Source organism: Ipomoea nil, unplaced genomic scaffold, assembly GCF_001879475.1.
Source record: "Ipomoea nil cultivar Tokyo-kokei standard unplaced genomic scaffold, Asagao_1.1 scaffold0782, whole genome shotgun sequence".
In the NCBI taxonomy this organism is placed as follows: Eukaryota; Viridiplantae; Streptophyta; class Magnoliopsida; order Solanales; family Convolvulaceae; genus Ipomoea; species Ipomoea nil.
The window spans coordinates 785,617-809,022 of record NW_017617210.1 but is presented as its reverse complement, the minus strand read 5'-3'; the positions used below and the strand labels follow the sequence as shown (position 1 = coordinate 809,022).

At 37.9% G+C, this 23,406-nt stretch overlaps 1 protein-coding gene across 1 annotated transcript; it reads left to right on the top strand.

Moving 5' to 3' along the window:
* Window positions 1-9,815: 9,815 nt before the first annotated feature.
* On the top strand, window positions 9,816-12,635 carry LOC109177006 (cytochrome P450 71A3-like). Its single transcript, XM_019326352.1, has 2 exons — window positions 9,816-10,741; window positions 11,940-12,635. Exons 1-2 carry the CDS (start codon window positions 9,836-9,838, stop codon window positions 12,522-12,524), a joined length of 1,491 nt encoding a protein of 496 aa, XP_019181897.1. The 5' UTR covers window positions 9,816-9,835; the 3' UTR covers window positions 12,525-12,635.
* The last annotated feature ends 10,771 nt before the right edge of the window (window positions 12,636-23,406 follow it).

The window sequence follows — 23,406 nt, the reverse complement described above, 5'->3', positions numbered from 1 at the left end:
CCTTGCCGGAGATTCTGGAACTGCCCCAACAGGTTGAGGCACCGGGCACGGGTGGATGATCCCAGCGATGAGGTGATGGATTTCAAGACCTCCTTCGCGGTGTTGCGGCCGATGGCTAAGTGCATCACCTCGTCGGAGAGTGACGAGATGAGAAGCGATAAGATCACCTGGTCTTGCTGAGTCCAGGCCGCATGGGCGGGATTGGGCGTCGATGCGGCGGCGGTCGCGCCGGAAGCGACTTCGTCGGTCGCCGGAGTGGCAAAGATGAAAGCTGGAGGACATGGCGTAGTACCGTCGATGAAGCCGATCAAGCCCTGTCCTCAGAGAAACGGCACGAGCTGTGTGCGCCTGAAAAGGAAATTTCTCGTTGTTAGCTTTGTAGAAATAAAATGGTGAGCGGAGTGGAAGGTGATGGTGGTCGGAGATGGAGTGGCGGCGCTAACAGTGCGCTCCGATGAGTTAGTCGACATCGGGGTGGAGGGTTTGAGGAGAGAGAGAAAAAATCTCTGGCATGGCTTACTGATACCAGATGATAGTTTTACGATAGGAAAGATAATCTGATTAACTGAACTGTTACAATACAAAAGCCCTATAGGAATGCTAACCTATTAAGACTCCTAAACAATAGCTAAGCTAAGTCAAAGGAAACAACAGCCACTGAAATATAAAACATATTATAACTAATATTACTAACAACAATAATGTTTTCTTTGATTTTTCCCATCAAATTATAGTTATATTGCAATAGTTTTTTTTAAATAATAGTATATAATTTTTTAAAAGTCATTAAATTCATAGTTGTAGAATTTATATTACATTAAAAAGTATAGCTAATAATTTGGTTAATAGTTATGATATGATTAATAATTATTAATAGTACCCTATAACAAACATTCCCAGCATTTCATAAACGTGCATGAAAGAGTAAGCAAATGAGTAATTGTATTGTTGATAGTTTGAGTACAATATTTGAGTGTGCTCAATTCCCTGCTTGTCATAAGTCCAGTATTTATACTAATAAGTACAGCAACCATGATCAATACAATGAGCCCTATAATAACTGCAACGCTCTTCTCAATAAGTTTTTGGTGCTCTTCATAAATATTGCTCCTTAATGAGGCAGTGCTCTGTAATAAGTATGTAACTATTACGTTTGATTTCTTTTATTGTTGTGCACTTCTTCCTTGTGTCCGGGTCAGATTAATAACATATCCAATTATCCCATTACTAGACTCTCAACTCTTAAGTTGCAAGTGTAGCAGAGTCAGCTAGGGAGTAATAATAGTGGTAAACTTCCGCTTATCCAATCATTTTACTCCCTCCCTAATGCCACGCTACATATTATATTATTCATCTCAATAGTTCCGTTCAGGCCGCTTGAATTACACAAAAGGATATGTATAAATAATTGATTGGTAATTATATTATTCATCTCAATAGTTCCGTTCAGACAGCGTATCGCTTGATTACACAAAAGGGTATGTATAAATAATTGATTGGTAGTTATAAATTGATTCTGCATAACATTTTAAAGTATCAAAATTTGTAAAGTTATGCTAATAATCACAATTAAAAATCTATATGAATGAGGGTAAAATTTTAACATAGAGGTTGTGATTGATCCCTGCTGGAATCTTCTATTCTAAAATCACTATAATACGCGCGCCACTCTACAGCCAAAATGGATCTAATAAAGCCATGTGCGGATGTTTAATAACATAATCGGAAAATATGTGTCCATAAGCTCACGCATCTTTGTCGCACCCCTTGCTGAATGAATGCCATTTATTTCCCCAGTTTTGTCTGTGTAGACCAACTTTACTTGGTTTATGTTCAACGTAGAATATATATAAACATAAATGTATAGTTCAATTATCAATTTAAATTTTTAGTTGGGATAAAACACATGTTTCAATTTAGTATCAGAATTAACCTCATACAAGAGGATTAAAAGAAGGCTATTGTTTATGTGTTGCTTAAATAATCAGCTCGCACATATGAGGACTTCTTTTGATGTGACATGAAATTGTTGTTATATACAGAGACACCATACAGATTATTTTAATATTTTTAATAATTTTATTTACATTTAACTTATTATTTAAAAAATTAAAAACATTCCGGCTAGCAATCATAGCCGTCCACCTATCTGGCATGAGGACTCTCCTTGCCCTTTGTCCACTATCCATGGCAATCATAATGGACAAGGCACCCATGCCAGACATGACTAGTCGAAGAAAAATATATGGCTCAAGGGCAACAAAAATCTCTTGTTGGATCTGATTTCTCCTTTCTCCAGTTCTGAACCAGACGAAGTTGATCAGGCAGGAATAAAACGGAGGAAATGAGTGGCGGCATTCATTCAACAACACCTTAAAATGAAAATTTCCAACTGCAGTGGATCATGGTCCACACAGCACTGTGTGGACCATGATCATTGAATGAAATTGTAGTATAATTAAAATGATATTTTAGTATTGTTATAATAAAACTAGTATGGATATAGAGCATTAAACTAAAAAACATAGCACATTGTTGTCAAATGAAACTGTAGTATAATTAAAGTGATACTTTAGTGTTGCTATAATGAAACTAGTGTGCATGAAAAATGAAACTAAAATCCCGAGCCATACAATAACATATATTGTCAAATGAACTTAAAGTGTAATTAAAATAATACTTCAGCATTACTATAATTAAACTAGTACTTGTGCAAAATGAAACAAAAAATAGAGCTCTTGTAATAATGTACATTCTCAAATGAAACTGTGGTAGAATTAAAATAATACTTTAGTATTGCTATAATGAAACTAGTGTGTATGAAAAATGAAACTAAAAACATAGCAATATTGTCAAATAAAATTAAAGTGTAATTCAAATGAAACATACTTTATGATCCATGTTGCTACATAGATCATGGTCCATAGAAAAATTTGCCCCTAAAAAGTAATGCCCAACAACCTATAAATGTTCCTATTTGCCTTTTTCCCCTTTCATAGTAGTTTCATCACAGTTAGAGCCACAAATTTAATGGTTTCCCAATCACTTTTAGATCTATGAATAAAACCATTGGCATGAAAACTACCCAAAATAATCAGGTTCTTAGTTAACCCAAATATATCTCTAACATCATGCAAGGTTATGACAATATTATCATACATCTGGATGTTAACCTCACCAATACCCACAATATTATAACATCTAGCTATCATCACACAGAAAAACATAACTGAAAGTACTTGACCTATTGGTTGTGAACCACTCCTTATTAGGTGTAATATGATAAGAGCATCCCGAGTTCAGAATCTGCAAATCTGACAACTGACTCGATATGATGAAATTGCTATAACATCACCTTTACTATAGTCTTAGTCATCAGCATGTACCACTTTCGCAACCTCCTACTGCATCTTCAACTTTTGACAGTCTCTTTCATGTGTCCAAACTCCTTGCACTTATAGCATCGAATTTTCTTGTTGTTTCTGAACTTAGACCTGGAGTATCTCTTCATAGAATTATCCTTCTTCACTAGGTTCCTTCCACGATCTTGATTCCCATTAGCATACAAACTGTCAGCATTAGAGTCCTCGCTTGCATTCTGTCTACGCTGATTATGAGCCAGCAGATGTAAGAGTAGTTATTAGATGTTTAAAGGAAAAAGGCAATGAACATAGCAAGATCATCATCTTTCCTTCATTTTAATCTTGACGTCAAGCCAAACCAGCTCTAAGATTATCTAGCTTAAGTCAATAATATGCTGCACCAAATATAAACCCTCTTGCCTCTAGTTTAGCTACAATTTGTTCATCAAAGATTTTTTTCATGAACTAATCCTCCACAATTTATCTCTGTTAGTGATATTAGTAAATATGTGGTAGTAGTTAGATTGACTTTAGCTACTAACCTATTGTGTAGGAGTAAGTTATGTTTCCTTCTCATTGTATTATTGTATTATTGATTTACCAATCAGATATTGAATACAACAGAATTATCACTTCATCTGGTATCAGTTAGCGATAGGTATCCCAATTCTCTCTCCCTACCAACGATGTCCACCAAATCTTCCGAACGTACGGTGATTGCAGCCACCGTACAGACTCCGGCCACCACCCCTAATTCACTTTCATCAGCCTATCATTACGTGTCACGAAATTATCTACTCTGGCGCACCCAACTGGTTCCATTCCTTCGTGGTCAGGGACTCCTTGGCTACGTCGATGGTGACCTGCCGTGCCCTCCGGCAGTCCTCAACGCCGCCATCACCACCAGCGATGGCGCCTCCGACGATACAACTTCCACAACCACTGCGAATCCTGCGTACGCCGTTTGGATCCAACAGGACCAATCCATCTTCTCCTTACTCATATCTTCCATCTCCGATGAGGTAATGTACCTCGCCGTCAGCCGCACCACCTCCCGGGAAGTATGGCTCTCCATCACGACGGCGTTGGGGTCCTCTACACGTGCTCGCTGCCTCAACTTGCTCGGGTAGTTCCAGTCCCTCCGCCAAGGTGACAGCTCGCCAGTGGAGTATCTTGGCCGGGCGCAGCTAATAGTCGAGGACCTTGCACTCGTCGGCCGCCCCATGTCCCTCGATGAGCAGAACTTGTACGTATTCTAGGGACTCCGACTGGAATTTCGTGCCATGGCAGCGTCTCTAGCCGTCTCAGGTACTCCCGTGTCCATCTCGCAATTGTCAGACTCTTTACAAGCTCAGCCATTCATTTTTGCCGATGATTTTCTATCGGGTGGTGAGGCGTTCTCTGGCGGGTCTCCTACGGCGATGCTCGCTGGTCGTGGTCGCCAGTAGAATGGAGATGGCAGCGTTGGAAATCGGCAGTCTCATGGTGGTCAGGGACGCGGTCATTAGCGTGGGCGCGGTGGTTAGGGCTATGGGCGTGGAGGCACGCCTCTTGCCAAATCTGCCATTCTCACGACCATACGGTGGTTTACTGCTTCAAGTAGTATTCTGGTTAGCCTCAGTCCCAGGACAACGTGGCGGTGACCAGTGTCCAGCGTGTCCTACAAAGTTGCCCGGTTATTCCCAATAAATCTGGTTTGTCGGGGTTGTGTTCTGCTTGCCAACTTGGCAAATCTTCCCGTTTCCCATTAGATACAGTAGATGCTTCTATTAGTGATACTTTGGATCTTGTGTACACGGACATTTGGGGTCCTGCCCTGTTATTTACGCGAACGATTTTCGGTACTTTTTTTTATTCGTGGATGGTTTTTCTCGTTTTTGCTGGTTTTATCCCTTACGTTTAAAATCTGATATTTATAAGGTTTTTGAACTGTTTCGTGCAATGGTAGAACGTATGTTTTCACGTTCTATAAAGTCTATACAGTCTAATTTAGGGGGCGAATACCGCCGTTTACATACTGTTTTCGAGTCTCATGGTATTGTGCATAGGCAATCTTGTGCCTAAACGCACGAGCAAAACGGTCGGGTTGAGCGCCGGAATAGACACGTTATTGAAATCGATTTGGCTCTCCTGGCTGAAGGCTCGGTTCCCTTAAAACACTAGGATACTGCCTTTGAAACAACCACTATCTCATAAATCGCTTACCATCATCTGTGTTAGAGTTTTCTAGTCCCTATCACAGTTTGTATAAATCCCCCCCCCCCCCCCCCCACATGTAGTTTCCTCTGGGTATTCGGGTGTCGTTGTTACCCTTATCTTCGGCCATACAATCGGCACACGATAAAGTATCGTTCAGCACCCTGTGTATTCTTAGGGTATCCTACGTCATTTAGGGGTTATCGCAGCACGAACCTTAATACTGGAAAGACCTTTATCTGTCGCCATGTGAGATTTGATGAGTCAGTATTTCCTTTTGCTTCAGATTTGTCTTTGCAGGATAAGCCGCAACCAATCAAGCCTAATGCACCATGGGGTTCCAGGCTTTTGGTTCCAAATACTAAGCTCTCAACGGGACCAGCAGTTGCTCCTTTGGCTCTAGAGGGTGCTCCTTTGGCTCTAGAGGGTGCTGATGTGGCTACCTCGACCAGGAAGCGCACTCCACGTACTCAACCGCAAGAGCGGGGTTATGTTATGCGGCTTTGTCACATGACACGGGGCACGGGTGAGCAGTTCCATGCTCTAACCGTGTCTGTTGATCTGACTTGCTACTCTCAGGCTGTGGGCCATCCGCAATGGCGCGACGCATTCCGGCTGAGCCAGGTATAAATATAATTGGGTGTAAGTGGGTATACCGCACCTAGAGCAAAGCAGACGGATCTATAGAGCGCTATAAGGCGTGCCTGGTTGCCAAGGGGTTTAACCAGGTCGCTGGTGAAGACTTTTTTGACACATTATGTCCCGTGGTTAAGCCAACTACAGTGCGCATGTTATTTTCTCTTGCAGTATCCCGTGGCTGGACTCTACGCCAACTGGATGTGCACAATGCCTTCCTAAATGGACATTTGGCTGAAACCGTGTTTATGCGGCAGCCACCCGGTTATGAGGACCCAGCAGTCTCTATATGGGCTGAAACAAGCGCCCCGGGCCTGGTTCAAAAGACTACATGATTTTTTGTTGTCTACAAGTTTTGCTGCATCCAAGACCGATGTGTCTCTGTTTCACTACTCGACTGGCACCTTGCGGGTATTCCTGTTGGTCTATGTAGATGACATCATTATGATGGGTAATTAATTATATCTATTAATGAAGATCAATAAAAACTAAATTAAACTTAGAATAAACTTGACAAATATATTGCCAATTAATTATTCTATACATATTAATTTTCACTTACAAATATCATAAATTTAATCATTACAATCTGAAACCAACCGTCGTCCATATAAATTCTTGTTGTTACAATCTAGTATAATAATGACTTTGTTTGGTAAAATAGTTAGCCTATCAGTCAATTTTTACTTATTTGATAATTATTAGCGATTTAACTTCGTTAAACTATAAATATAAGTGTTTGATTAATTAGTGTTTTATAACAACTCATTACTCCAAAATGCTAAAATTAAAAAAAGCTGCTCACACTAGTACAAAAACAGTCATTCGCGTCCAAAGTTAAGGCTAATTCGCGTTCAAAGTAGCTGGGACGCAGATGGCGGGGACGCTGATTCTATATACAATTAGCGTCCAAAGTAACTTTGGACGCGAAAAATGATAATTCGCGTCCAAAGTTGAAGTACTTTGGACGCGAAAATGATAATTCGCGTCAAAAGTTGAAGAACTTTGGACGCGTATAGTCATTCTTTTTTAAAAAAAAATTATTTATTTAATAAAACTATCAATATTTCCCTGTACATTCCAGCATAACTATCAACAAATAATATACTTCAACATTAATCAATTTACAACACACCAAGCTTCTTCTCATATTCAAGAATTACATTGCATTACATGATTACATCAAATATTTTAAAAAGTTTACTCATGTTTCTTACAAACAGTGAACATATTAACTTTTCACTTTGGGAGAATCGCAACACAATTGTAATGAACTATGGAAGTCATATGAACACTGTTATAGTATGAATCTGATTGACTATTTTTGGCTGTGTCTTGGGTTGTTGGTTTTTCAATTGGTTGAAACTTAATGCTAGACTCTAAATTTTTCATTCTGTGTTCATTGAAGATTTGGAAAATAAATAGTATGAATTTTTCCTCCCCTTCCCCAAACACACAGACTGCATCTGTATATCATGATGAATCTTAGCATAATTTGAACTGCATCTATATATACTATATGATGCTAAGGCTATAACAAATAACAAAAAAAAAATGTCATTTTCCTTAGAATATTCATCTCAGATAAATGTCATCCAACTTTTGACATATAATGAGAACATTTACTTCATACTCTGCAAACTTCAATACATACCATGCAGCATGTAATGCAAATATTAAGTACACATATCATATGAACATTTCTTTTATGCTATGTGGGCTTTCAATAGCTACTATGTGATCATCCTTCAATTCATGGTATAGTATGTATGAGTAACTATTTAGTATATATATGGTGGAGCACTTTGTGTGTGTATTACAAGAACAATAAAATCTGAACAATAAGTTAAGACTTTAATGAGAACAAATACAAAAGAGCTTGCAATGCAAGAATGAAGAAAGACAAAGCTGTTATAACCATACCTTAGATGATATATAACATGAAGAGAAGCGTGGAGTATCACCCAATGTCAAAGATATGTAAGCAAACATTACAAGATAACTTATCTGAAACAAGACAATCAAAAAGCAATAAACACATGTATAAGTATAAATGTACAAGACTATTGAGTAATTCGAAATATAACCATGACCCCTCACTTTTAGTCTAATTCGAAGTAGCAACCCTGGATAATGGTTTTCTCACCTTTGTCTGGTCAAACTTGGCTAATTTTTTGTCCATGAAGCCAAATTTTCTCATAAAAATATCAAGATGTAACACTTGATTACACATTCTTCCTATAATTTCAAAAAGATTGGTGCTTAATATGCTTTCTATTCACTCCTAGAATATATGACAACTCCTTTATCAGGAAAAACATCGAGAAAGCGGATAAGACAGTGAGACTCACCATTTTCACATAGGGAACAAATGGTGCTCAGATTGAATAACCGAACCGTAGATTCTGAAGAGCAGTATAGATCCGAGTGAAAGAGAGAATCAATGAAACAAATATTCAAAATAAATACATATACGTACCTCTTGCGGCGTCGATCGGCTGGAGCGGCGACCTTAATGTCACAACCCTGAGATTAAAAACCAAATACACAGAAGCAGAGATAGAGAAAAGAAGAAGAAACAGATAGAGGTAGAGAAGAGAAGAAGAAATAGGTAAAGAAGAGAAGAAGAAAGAGGTCTAGAGGGAAGGAAAGGAAATTAGATTCCTGATTTCAATTCAATAAAAGCATAAAAATTCTGAAAGGAAAAACAACCAAATAAATAGACTAAGTCTAGCTAATACATCCAAAAATCCATTCTAACAAACTCCGGATCTCAAGCTCAGCAGCCCACAACCGTTGGATCCTTTGAGGTTAAAACAACGTTGCTTCATTCAATTTAAACGACCTCCAACGGCTTCGGCTTCCAACGACGACGTTTGAATAAGTGACCAATTTTATTCGAGCCCTAATTGCAAGCAACTTATTTGAGCCCTAATTGTAAAACGACACCGTTTGACCCTGCCATAACTTCCGGGTCGTAACAGCGGCGTGGACCGGTAGCAGCGGCGGAGGCAACAACGCTGAATCGGCGACGGGCGGCGATTGAGCTGTGCGAGGAGCGATCGGTGCGACGGCGACGATGGAGCTGTGCAAGGACGGGAAGATGGAGAGCGGCAGCAGCTGTGGGATGGTGAGGACGACGTTGCAAGGGTTTTGGACGATGGAGGATGGAGGATGGAGAAGAAGCTGTGCGAGGGTTTTTTTTTCAGAAAACAAAAATACTACGCGTCCAAAGTTAGACACTTTGGACGCGAATTATTAAACGCTTCGACTATAGGCGTCCAAAGCTCTGTACTTTGGACGCCGATAGTGTTCTAAAATTAAAAAAATAAAAATTATTTATATAGTGGCATTTTAATTACAAAAATGCCACCGCCTCCCACGTTACGCGTCCAAAATTTAAATTTTGGACGCGAAATCTTCAATTTTTTTGATCTTTTCTGTACTAGTGTCAAAATAGATTTTTCCATAACTTTTTGAGAAAATCATTTTGTATGTAATAATTTGTTAGTCATTTGCCACACACTCCCAATAACTTTACAAACTGGGAATGAAATCAAAATGTTATTGTCTTATTATCAATCAATTATCTATATATTCCCTTTTGGTATAACCCATGATGTCTGAACCAAACTATCGAGATGAATCTCTTCATGCATTATTATTCCCTTTTCTTCCCTTTGTTTATTTTCATTCTCTTCCTCTACAAATTGCTATTCTCATCCCCCAGAGACACAAAAAACTCACCACCATCGCCCCCAAAGCTTCCAATACTAGGACATATCCTCCAACTTGGCTCCTACCCCCATCGCTACTTCCACCAACTATCCAAGCAATATGGTCCGCTCATCCTACTTCAATTCGGTTCCGTGCCGGTCCTCGTGGCTTCCTCTTCTGACGCCGCCAGAGAGATCATGAAAGACCACGACTTGATCTTCTCCGACCGCCCCAAATCCACCATTACCGACCGCCTGTTATACGGCGCCAAGGACGTTGCCTTTGCCCCCTACGGCGAGTATTGGCGACAAGTGCGAAGCATTTGTGTGCTCCACCTTCTTAGCAACAAGAGGGTGCAGTCCTTTCGCAACGTCAGAGAAGAGGAAACACAATTGATGGTCCAAAAGATCAAACAATCATGTGGTTCCCCTATAAACTTGACTGATATTTTATTGTGGCTTAACAATAATATAATATCTAGGGTGGCGTTGGGGAGAAAGTACTACACTGAGGAGGATGGGCAAAACGAGGAGACGACAAAGGATATCATGGGTTTGCTGGAGCAATATATTGAATTATTGGGGGTATTTGATATAGGGGATTACATCCCTTGGCTTGCATGGGTGAATAGAATCAATGGTTTTGATAGAAGGGTGGAGAAATTGGCTAAAGAATTGGATGAATTCATTGAGGGAGTAGTTGAAGAGCACTCGCGTGTGGAGAAAAAAGAGGCAGATGGCTTAGACTTGGTGGACATTTTGCTTCAAATACAAAGAGAAGATAAGATTGGCTTCCCCATTCATAGAGAGTCTATCAAAGCTCTAATCTTGGTAATTCTTAATTATTCAAGCTTTTTCATTTACGCACTAACATAGTTAACTTATCAATTAATTTTGACTTGTTTGACTACTATTAGCTGTTTAACTTGAATAAATAACGAGTGTTTGATTAATCAGGTTTTTTTAACAGCTTATTGCTCAAAAAAATTGAAATTCAAAAAGTTGCTCAAAACAACTTTTTCGATTTATTTTTTGAGAAAATAAATGATAATCTTAAATGTCATTTTACATGTAATCAGTTATCAATTAACAGCTAATTTATCAAACATCTTTTTACAATCGGCTAATGATGTCATCTAGTCAAACCCGCTAACTCAATCCGGTAACAACTATTTGCCAAACACCGCCTTAGATTATTGGGGTGTTTGGTAAATAGTTGTTAGCTGATTGAGTTATTGAGTTTGACTAGTTGATAGCATTAGCCGATTGTAAAAAAATATTTGGTAAATTAGCTATTAGCTGATAGCTGATTACATACAAAATGACTTTCTAAAAAAGCTTATCAAAATAAGTGCTTTAAGCTGCTTTTTAAATTTTACCCTGTTGAAACAATAAACTATATATTACAAAAAGATAATTAATCAAATACTCATATTGATATTTAACCAATCAAGTTAAACAACAAATAGTGATCAAATAAGCCAAAACTGACTGATAAGCTAACTATGTTACCAAATATGCATATGTAGCATGCTACTTGTTTGAGTTGTTTCACACTATATATATATATATATATATATATATATATATATATATATATATATATATATATATAGTTGATTTTTAGCCAACTCTTGGCACATCTGCAATGATCTAAACAATCGACACTATGTCGGATGCAGGACTATTGACACTATATAGTCCTGCATAGTAATGGGCACTATATAGTACGTATTGGTATTAGTTTAAATCCTACTAAATATTGTTAAATATATAGCACTATATAGTACGTATTGGTATTAGTTTAAATCCTACTAAATATTGTTAAATATATAGCAATATAATAGTTATAATTGACATGAATGGCTCACAAGCTTATAGTTATAACTAACATTAAATAACTAAAAATAAAAATTGATTTTTTTAGTGGCTTAACATATTTTGTTCTCTACTTACTTGAAAATTTATATTTGTTATTACTACAACAATTAGAAATTTGTACATGTTTTTTTTTTTTTTTTTTGATTAGGATATGTTTGTGGCGGGAACACACACAAGCTACACAGTTCTTGAATGGGCAATGGCAGAGCTGATAAAAAATCCCAAAATCATGAAAAAATTACAAAATGAGGTAAGAACGAAATTTAAAACCAACGAAGATATAGAAACCATGAAATACTTTAAAGCTGTCATAAAGGAAACTCTTCGGTTTCATAGTCCTGCACCATTGCTACTCCCTCGAAAGACAATCCAAGATGTGAAAGTGATGGGCTTCCATGTGACAGCGGGCACCCACGTGCTTGTTAATAGTTGGGGAATTGGAAGAGATCCAACAATATGGGAAAACTCTGAAGAGTTTAACCCGGAGAGGTTCTTGAATTCTAATGTGGATTATAAGGGAATGCATTTTGAGTTGATTCCATTTGGAGCCGGGCGGAGGGGTTGCCCCGGCTTGGCTTTTGGGGTTACTACGGTTGAGCTTGCATTGGCTACGCTCATACGTGAGTTTGATTTTGCATTGGCAGAAGAAAAATTGGATATGAATGAAGGAAGTGGTATTACATGTCACAAGAAAATTCCTCTCGTTGTAATCGCTACTCCAATGGTTAGCTAGAGTACACATTTGCCCTAGCTAGTATTAAATGTGTTTTCAATTTGACATTCTAAATGTCCTGCAGTAATATTTGGTCATGCATGCTCAGATAAATTTTAATATTGATGGTTTTATTGGAATCGGATCCACCATAAACTGAACGAACAACAGGCGATGAAGGAAAAGGACCATACTATGTTGAGAGCGCCAGGCCCCAAAATTCCCAAGCCCACTGTCAAGCCCCGAGATGGAATGACAACGTGAATACGCTACAAGATAAGGGAAACAGGATAATCGCAAGACAAGCAAAATAACACCACCCGAAATCGATCCCACGACTACTTGCCACTTACAGGGAGGTTCTTTCCACTCCATCTAATCCTCTCTCCTTGTCCCCACGGATCATGACTTCCCCCCCCCCCCCCCCCCCCCCCCTTTATACTTGAAGAGGGGCCCTTCAGAGCGGCCACGTGTATGGCGTTTATGCTTTCCTTTTTGCGCCAGACACGTGTCATCCCTCACCGCACGTTACCACGCTTGTGCGCCTCTCTCGCGCGTATCCCGCATCGTTTCACATACGCACGCGCCACGTTCTGAAAACCGCCGCCACCTAGCCTTCACGCATACAGCCCCGCTAGCACCCCATGCACGCAACCACTCTTCCACGTAGGCCCTTCTGCGAGTAACAGCCACGTATGCTCGGACGCACGAATAGCCGTCGACCCCGCATGCAAGCATGCACACGAGCCGCAAGCCATCCCGCATGCCCACCACTCTGCATGCGATCGTGTACGCAAGCCGCCGTCATGCTGCATGCATCCCTGCGTGCAGCTATCCTTATGCAATAGTTATGCTGTGCAACCGAATGCACCATGCACATGGTGCATACGATGCAAAACGACGTCGTTTTGACTACAAACGCGCGTCCCACTTAAAAAAAACAATTCAGGTTCGATTCTCGGCAATAGCATTATTGTGGATATATAGTTATGAATTTATGGATATATAGTTATGAATTTATGGATATTTAGTTCATTCATTGTGGATATTTAGTTCATTCATTGTAGATATTTACTTCATTCATTCACTGTGGATATATAGTTATGAATTTCTGGATATATAGTTATGAATTTCTGGATATCTAGTTCATTCATTCTGGATATTTAGTTCAATCATTGTTGATATTTAGTTCATTCATTGTGGATATTTAATTCATTCATTCACTGTGGATATATAGTTATGAATTTGTGGATATATAGTTATGAATTTATGGATATATAATTATGAATTTATGGATATATAAAAATGCTATCGTCGGAAATCGAACCTGATTTTTTTAAAGTGGAACGCGCATTTTTTAACCAAAACGACATCGTTTTGCATCGTATGCACCATGCGCATGGTGCATTCGGTTGTACAGCATAATTTGTGATCCTTATGTCTATGGGCTTGTATACCAGCTTCCCCTTTGGGCTTGCACCCCCTATGCACATGGACCAAAGCCCAGCTCATTATATTCCATCAAATATATATTGATATATTGATATACGATTAATATTTTATGTTTCTAATGGAAATTTTTTTATTGAGTGATTTTATAGGTAGAGCAAAAACTGGTGAGATTGTCTCACAAATTTGAGTTTCTGAGACAAATTTGAAAAATGAATTTGAGGCCCAAAACTATTGATTTAATTTATTTCATTTTAAATACCTCATTTACAATCTTATACCATTTACCAATGTGTATTTTTACAGATCCTAATTCAAAACAATTTTTAGATTATGTATTTGTAGTTAAAATATTATGTACATATTACAATTAACATATTATGTAGTCACATACTCACATTTAACATATTACGTATCCGTAGTTAATAAATTAAATTATGTACCAATTACAATTAATATATTATGTACACACAGTAAACATATTTTTGTACTTTCAGTTAATAAATGTGCATGTTACAATTAACATATTATGTACCTACAGGCTAAAGTTAATAAATTATGTATTTATTACACTTAACGTATTATATATTTGTACTTAACGTATTATATACATGCAATTAACATATTATATACGTATCTGTAGCTAATAAATTATGATTATATTACAATTAATATATTATGTACTTTCAGTTAATAAATTATGTATTAACATATTATATACTACATATCTATAGTTAATAAATTATGAATCTATTACAATTAATATATTATGTACTATCAGTTAATAAATTGTGTAGATGTTACAATTAACATATTATGTACATTCAATTTGTTATAATGCAAGGTGGTGCTCTATACCCAAAACGGGGGATCAAACTCTTGACCTTTAGTTAAGGATAGATGAGTCTTTCCCACTCATTCATACCTCCAAAGTTCATGTAAGGTGAACATTGATTCATGGTATAATTGTACCCTTTTACCAGTGGGCCATGTTTTTAGCATTGCATAACTCACTGACACCATTGTATTTTTCTTTTCAAACTAGTATTTTCACTCGTGCGATGCACGGAATGAATTTGTTGTAATATATTAAAAATAATTGGATCGGTATATAATTATTTAAAGGAATAAGGTTCAAATTGGCCACTGAACGTAACCTGAAAATGCAATTAGGCCGCTGAACGAAAAAAAAAAGTGTAATTAGGTCATTGAACACTCAAAAAATGTGCAATTAGGCCACTGAACTCTCCAAACGTATGCAATTTTACCGGAGAGCAGGTTACCGTCAATTTTAGCAGGTTACCTGCTTACGTGACAGCTTAGTTGGCATTTTTAATAATTTTTAAATAATTTTTAATAATTAATTTTAATAATAAATTTTATAAAAAATTGGAAAAAATTAAATAAAAAATAAAATAAAGTCATTTTTATTTTTTAAAAAAAATTAATAAAAAATTATTATTAAAATTTATTAAAAATTAATTAAAATTTATTAAAAATGCCAACTCAGCTGCCACGTAAGCAGATAACCTGCTAAAATTGAGGGTAACCTGCTATCAGGTGAAATTGCACATTTTTGGAGTGCTCAGTGGCTTAATTGCACTTTTTTTTCGTTCAGTGGCCTAATTGCATATTCAGGTTACGTTCAGTGGCCAATTTGAACCTTATTCCTTATTTAAATTAGAACATCAAATATTATATAGTGTAATTGAAGGTATAGTTTGGATCGTTAATGTGTTTTTAGGTTATCGTTGCTTGAATTTAAGCAAATAATTGCTCAAATTAATAGCTAATGTGTAGGTGTACGCATGCAGTTTTGTAGCTTTGGAGATTTTATTTATCATTGTTCAGTATTTTTATAAATTAGGCAAATGTGCTCGTTCTTTAGCAACTTAGTTATAAAAATAAATTGATATCCTAATTCATTTGTATGAAAAATATATTTTGGAGTAAATCTCAATTTTGCTCCTATGACTATAGGGGTCCTGTTAATTACAGTCCATGACTTTCAAAAGTGTTAATTTAGTACCTTGACTATGCAATTTTTATCAATTTTGATCACTCTGGCAAAATTGCCGGCCAAATTTCATCGAGAAATTTTATTAGTTGCAATAATGGGGGTATTTTAGTTTTTTTTTTGCATCTCTTTTCTTTCACCCTCATTCCTTTGCCGAATTTGCTGCAAATTTGTCGGAGAATGCCGCCGGTAATGGTGAATTTGTAAACAAAGAAAATTGAATATATATTTAGAAATTCAAAGTTCTGGTTTACATATCAAGTATCAAGGGGGTGTGGGTACAAGTCTCTGGATGATCCTCTGATTCTTCAATTGATGTCTTGAACACTCCACCATTGAAGGGCCTCCGGGTTTCAAGTGGCTTGATCTTCAAAGAAGGGCTTGAATATATAGCTTGTTCTTCTTGAAGGGCCTCCGGATTCAAATGGCTTGATCTTCAATGGAGGTTTGGATCAATAGGCATAGGCATGATCATTAAGGAGGAGGGACTTCTACTTTCAGTATCACATTTTTATTGTGATCCTGAATAATATTTTTCTAGATGTTTACATCACTTTTCCTAGGATGTGTGTGATTACATAGAAATGAAATGCACTATTTATAGTTGTAGGATAGAGAGTTTTGATAAGCTCAAACTCTTTTGATATTATCTAATTAACAAATTAGATAATATCAATATTATCCAAAATATTTCAAATATATTCAAATATACTAATATTGATAAATAATCAATATTTATCAAAATTTAAGTGTCTACAGGCTATGTATATGTAATATATACAAGCAAGTATAACCAATGGATTACATATATATTATATACATATGTACACTGTATGGACCAGTGGAGTAATATATATATATATATATATATATATATGAATTATAAACCAGTGGCCCACATGAGTATTTTATATATGTATATTATGCACATCACAGCTGGCAACACATGCAAAACAAACATATATATGTGTTATGTTGGATAGTTGGCCACGCATGTACTCACACGCAAAGCAGACATGGGAAAAGTGAAACGGCACATGGCTCTATGTAGTCTATCTTTAATTGCGGAAAGAGTAGAAACAAAGCACCATTTATTTTTTTTTGATGTTCTGGCGCTTCTACAGACGGACTTCCGTAGCGGTTCTCCTTTGTCGACGAACACAGCGAAGGCGGTGGCAGTTGCCATGGCAAAGACAGAAGGACTTTTACTTTCAGGATCACAGGATCACATTTTTATTGTGATCCTGAATAATATATATATTGACATCTGCATGCCGTCGTTCCATGCCTCCAAGCTCATCTCCGCCTTGTTCGAAAAAGAACATCGATCTACAAAAAGCCTAAAGCTAGGCATGCCGTCGTTACATGCCTCCAAGCTCATCTCCGCCTTGTTCAAGCTATCGTCATCTTTTGGCGTCAACACAGTCGACTCTTGGATAACACCACCATTATTGAAAAACAGTTCTTAATATATGAAGTTGCAATCAAGGGGCAAGTTCAACAGTTTGCCTTATGAAGCATGGGAAGACAAAATTCTAATACTAAGGCTCAAGAAAATTTGCCACGGAGATGTCCAAGAAAATCCTCGCTACGTGCAGTGCATATTATACGCATACACATGCTACATATATTATGTGTACATTATATATTATGCACGTACACACACATGCAAAGTGATGAAATTAAAGTGGAAGCATTAAATGGTGCGGCGGCATGCAAAGTGATAATAAATGTGTTATGTGTATGCATGGACACTGTAAACGCGAAAAACTTGAATTATATATATTCAAAATTCAAAGTATCGGTTACAAATAGTATGTATCAATCAAGAAGGGGTACAATCTCTGTATATGAGAAGTCCTCTGATTTTCTACTAGAAGTATGCCTATTAGATGTGTGCCAAATTTGGAATATGTCAAATTGGAAGTGTGCCGAGTCCAGAGTATGCTGAACTTGAAGTATGCCGAGTTCGGGAGTATGGCCGAACCGGAAGTATGCCGAGTTCCTTGTTGGAAGTGTGCTGAGTTCAGAGTATGCTGAACTGGAAGTATGTCAAGTTCGGGAGTATGGCCGAACTGGAAGTATGCCGAGTTCGGGAGTATGCCGAACTGGAGTAGTTCCTTGCTGAAGGGCCTCCGGAGTTGGTAGCTTGTTCCTCAATGAAGGGCTAATATGCAGCTTGATCTTCAAAGAAGGGCTTCCGGTGTTCAAGTGGCGTGTTCCTCAGCGCGGTATACGTAGTACAACCGCGGGCGTGTTCCAGACGATATCCTGGCGAGACTTCGACAGAGCTTCAGTATGCAGATTTCCAGAGCCTTCATTCTTGAAAATGAAACCACTATTTATAGTGGTGAGTGTGAGGGAAAATCTCCAACCAACTCTTAATTCCTTATTTAATTTAATTTCTTTAATTAAATTGAGGAATGTACAGGGGCACCATTGTGTCCAGGTTCATGATTTCATTAAATTTCCAAATAATATCAAATATTCAAATTCCTCAAAATTATATAATCCACATATAATTTTAGTGGGCCAAGACCAAGTCAAGCCCGCTAATTAGGCAACCCAATTCATACAAGCAGCCTGGTCCAGCTCGATTAAATATTTCATCATCTCGGGCCGAACAATCCAACATCCAATTACATTTAATTAAGTAATTAAACTAATTAATTATTCAATGGGCCATTTAATTAACCCAATTAAATAAATATTAGTCTAATTAGCCCAATCAAAGTAATTACTTTAGTAATTAAATATCCACCACGGTTCAATAATATTATTTAAATTTTCAATGCTTACAGAATTCACCAGAGTTGTAGGTATACTCTACTCTTTCTGTCGAAATTGATTGCTCATATATGTCTAGACTTGTAAAATTTTTTGTATTTTAACATTTATACTAGTGCTTGGGTCGCTATTCAATTCATTAGTAGTTTGAGGATTTATAGGAGCAGTTTAATGTTAAAAGGTGTGGCTTTGGTTTTGTATTTTATCAACAAAAACTTCACATTTTTTTTGGTGTTATCTGCTATGGCTTCACACTTCCATTTCTTTTCTTCAATGGTCACTCTGGCTCATACAGGCCGAGAAAAATGAACTTAAGGACGAGAAACAAAAGCTAAAAGAAGAGAAGGACAAACTCGAGCTGCAACTGAAAGCTCTCAACTCTCGTCCTAGGTTTTTACCTCACCTGCCTGCAACTCGAGTTGAATTCACCATTACCGACGACCTTCTCCGGCAAGTTTGCAACAGATTCGGCAAAGCAATGGGGAGAAAGAAAAGAGATGCAAAATGATTAAAATACCCTCATTATTTTGACTATTAAAATTTTCCGGCAAAATTTGACCGGCAATTTAACAGGAGTGACAAAAATTGATAAAAATTGCATAATTAAGGTACTAAATTAACACTTTTGAAAGTCGTAGACTGCAATTAACAGGACCCCTATAATCACAGGACCAAAATTGAAATTCACTTATATTTTTTGTCTCGATATATAACAATTTTGCCATTTAAAAAAACATAATATCACCGATTATATTTACACATTATTGAAACCTTTTAATAAACAACATTAGTAGTAGCAACACAATCTTGTTCATCTTCGTCTAGCTAAAACCACCTTAATAACCATTAACACCTTAATCACATTAATAACCATATCATTTCACCTTCATACTAAGCTTTATCAACAAGAAGGCAAAACCTCACCTACGCCACTGTCGAGTTGCACTACCCACGTCGGAGAGATTCCCACCGTGCCGCCGCTGGAATATGCCCGCCACCGAACCGCTCTGCTCGTCGGAATACTCCGCCGAACACAGGCCTGCCGGACACCGCCATTAGTTCGTCGGAGAAACTGCTTTCTTCGACCGAGGAGGAGCTCTGTTCGCGCCGAAACAGGGGAAACCTTGCCGCTACAGCTGTTCGCGCCGAAATAGGGGAAACCTTGCCGCTGCAGCTGTTCGCCGGAGTCCATGGAGGTCGTAGCCGCCGTTCGTCGCGTCTCCTCTACTCAACAGCCGGATCTGCTACGTCGAGGGAAAGAGAGGACCAAGGATAGGTCACTAATGCTGCTCCTTCGCCAGATCTGCCGCCTATCACCGGAGAGGACCGTCACTGGAGCTAGAGGTCGCCGGTGCTGTGTCGATCTGCTTCTTCCGTCGACTATGTCGAGAAAGAGAGCGGGGACGAGAGGTTAAAGGTGGCTGCGTCCGTGGAAGTGAGGGAGATTAAGAGAGAGAGATGCTTGGAGTGGAGATGGTGGCTGGTGGTTGTCGGCTCCCATTGATGAAGATGGAAGAAGCTAGAGGAAAAGAGAGACTCGTGAGATAGAGAGAAGGGAGTGTGACTGAGCTACTGGATGGGTAAAGGAAGTGAACAGTAATTCTTTCTATTCCTAGCTAGGGTTTGGTCTCAAAATCATATTCTTATAATATACAAGTGTGTGTGTATAAATATCTATACAAGGCTAATATGTTAGAAAAAATGGTTAGGCTTAGGAATATTTTTGGGATATAAAATCATTAGACTTAGGAGATTAAAATCATTTGGGCTAAAGAAATTTGATAGTTGTAAAATGACTTCACGGGTTCGTCTCAAATAGGTTTTTAGTCAACAATTTAAAATAATCATCGTAAAAATAAAATAATTATATTTTGAAACTATATAAAATAGGAATTTGGGAAAAATATTTTAGGTTGTCGCATTCTACGCACCTTAAAAACAAGCTTCGTCCCCGAAGCTTAGATCGGTAGATTTGAAGAGATTGGATAGAGTTTTCTTTGGAGATACAACTTGAGACCTATTGTCAAAAGGCTTTAGGACCAAAAGAATATGATAAGTGTTGCAAGATTGCTCTTAGGGATGCTATTGAATAACAATAGGGTCAAGATTATCAAGATTACAAATTAGGAGGTAACGTTGCCAACTCGTACAGAAACAATTCGAAAGGAAAACAAGAACAAGGTCTGAAAAGATAGAAGAAATTTCTCAACAAAAGGAGTATTCAATTCTATAAGAAATAATGAGGAATTCCATTTCAATAGGGAACAAGAAATTCGACTTGAAAGGGGTTTCTTCGGTTTAACTGTAATACCCTTAAATTTTAAAACTTTTCAATCTTATAATAGGAAAGTAATTCTATTAATCAATCTCAAAATAGAGCATACAAATCATAAATGTTTGGGGTGCTATGCCACACCTGAGCTGGAGAACTCAGATGCACAGGCTACACTAACTAAATATCCTCAAAGTAATATCAATACATCATCGAGGCACGCAGGCCGAAAGGAAACTAACTATCTAAGCCTTGGTCTGCTAGCGCGCTCCGGTAGCTAATCAACTGTGCCTGAAAGCCAAATATATCTGTTCAACGAATAATGCTGGTAACCCACTCTAACGCGTTAAAATACAATATAGGTATATATATATATATATATATATATATATATATATATATATATATATATATATATATATATATATATATATATATATATATATATATATATATATATAGGAAAACCATTTCGAAGCAGGAAGATATATACTTAGGAGACTCTAGCTTTAAAACCAGGAATAGACTCGACAAGTAGTGACAAGCTCAATCACAGTTATAATCAAGCATATAAAGACACTAGCATATATCCTAAGGTCACAAGCATATTTCACATCATTCATATCATCATTCAATCATTATCTTATCACATAAGCACACTTTGGTGGCGCCACAGGACCAATCGCATGCCCATACATGAGGGTCAGCGTATATAGCGCTAACACGGCCCCACAGCACCCTGCCTCGTACCGCAGCACAAAGGGGTTGACCGTAGCCAACCGATGAACCGCAGCTCATCAAAATGTTTCACCGCAGCCCAAAAGTGAATCTCTGACCACAGCCAGGTTATGAACCGCAACTCATGTAAAACGTTTGATCGCAACCAAACGGTGGACCGCAGCCCAAGAGTGTATTTCTGACCGCAACTCATGTATAACCAATTTGATCGAAACCAAATTGGGGTATCATGCACACATAACACATAGCAAGCACATGCAACCCACATTATCACATTGGGAAAAGGGAGAAAACGTATAATGAAACATATGCGTGGTCATCCACATACTTGGAATAATCCTAAGGGGTTCATACTTCTTTCTCCTAGGCCAATGGGGTACCAATGCAACTAGCATGCAATACATGAGACTCTTTTATCCTATGAATGGTACCCGAAACATCAAACTAGACTCAGACACGATAAACAGAGTCCGTTGGGACACCACGAGGGTCAGGAAAACATCAAACGGGGAAACCACCATCCCGAAGTGGAAAAAACCAGCGGGTGGCCGGCGGGTGGAGGACCACCCACAGGCGGCGAAGTACCGGGCAGCGGGTGCCACTGCCCGCCCGCCGGCTGCCCGCTGCCGGCAACGCCCATTTGGGGCAGCAGGTAGGTGGCGAGTTCCCCTACCCCCACCTACCCTCCACTGACTCCTTTTCAATACATTGGTCCCGGGATCTTTCGTGGAACCCGAAACCATGTTTAGACACTCTTAAACATAAACGACGACACCACGTAGTCAAATAATGGATCAAAACCAAGAATCATATTGAACAAATCCTAACATGACTTCTAAACATAATTAACACCCGAACATGCGAATTCCCACCCAATTATATCAAGAATATCACAATACGAAATTCCCAATTTTAACCTAGGGCTCTAATCATATTTAAATCATCAAAATCATAGTTTATCTTCAAAATCAAGAACATCAAGATTTATCAAGAACATCACACAATTATCAAGATCCTCTTATAATCATCAAGATTACCAAGATCAACACATAAGATCATCTCATCAATCATCAAGATCATATCATCATCATCATAAAAGATTCACCAAGACACAAGTATAGAGAAGGAGCCAAAGAAGAAGATTATAGCAAAGAAAATAAGTTTTGTTGAGACATGGATTACCTCTTAGCCTTAATTAGATTCCTTGGCTATTAAGGTTCTTTCTCTACGATCTCTTCTTCTTGATTTCTCCTACGTTGGTGATAAGTGAATTATTGAGAATTCTTGTGTGGTGATATCTATTATGGTGTGACTTCTAGGTGCCTTCTATGTCCCTATTTATATATCTAAGAGTTCTAATTGGGGTTTGAATGGTATGGGTTTGCTAATTCTATTTCTTATAGGACTAAGGGATTGGTTTAAGGATAAGGGTCCATGGTCTATGGTGGACCCTTCCTAATTAATTAATGGAATTTAATTCTCTTTTTAGGGTAAGTAATTAAATAATTAGTTTGGATTAGAGGCCGTAACACGGGGTGTTACATTAACGATTCGATCACAACGCTTCGACGATTCGATAGCTCTCATTCTTACTAATCTTTATCATTTCCTTTTAGATGAAACTCCTATCAATACAATCT

Excerpts from the sequence above, each read along its gene's own strand:
- LOC109177006 (XM_019326352.1), top strand. The coding sequence starts at position 9,836 with ATGAATCTCTTCATGCATTATTATTCCCTTTTCTTCCCTTTGTTTATT. Across the intron at positions 10,742-11,939 it reads CTATCAAAGCTCTAATCTTG|GATATGTTTGTGGCGGGAAC; the intron begins GTAATTCTTAAT and ends TTTTTTGATTAG.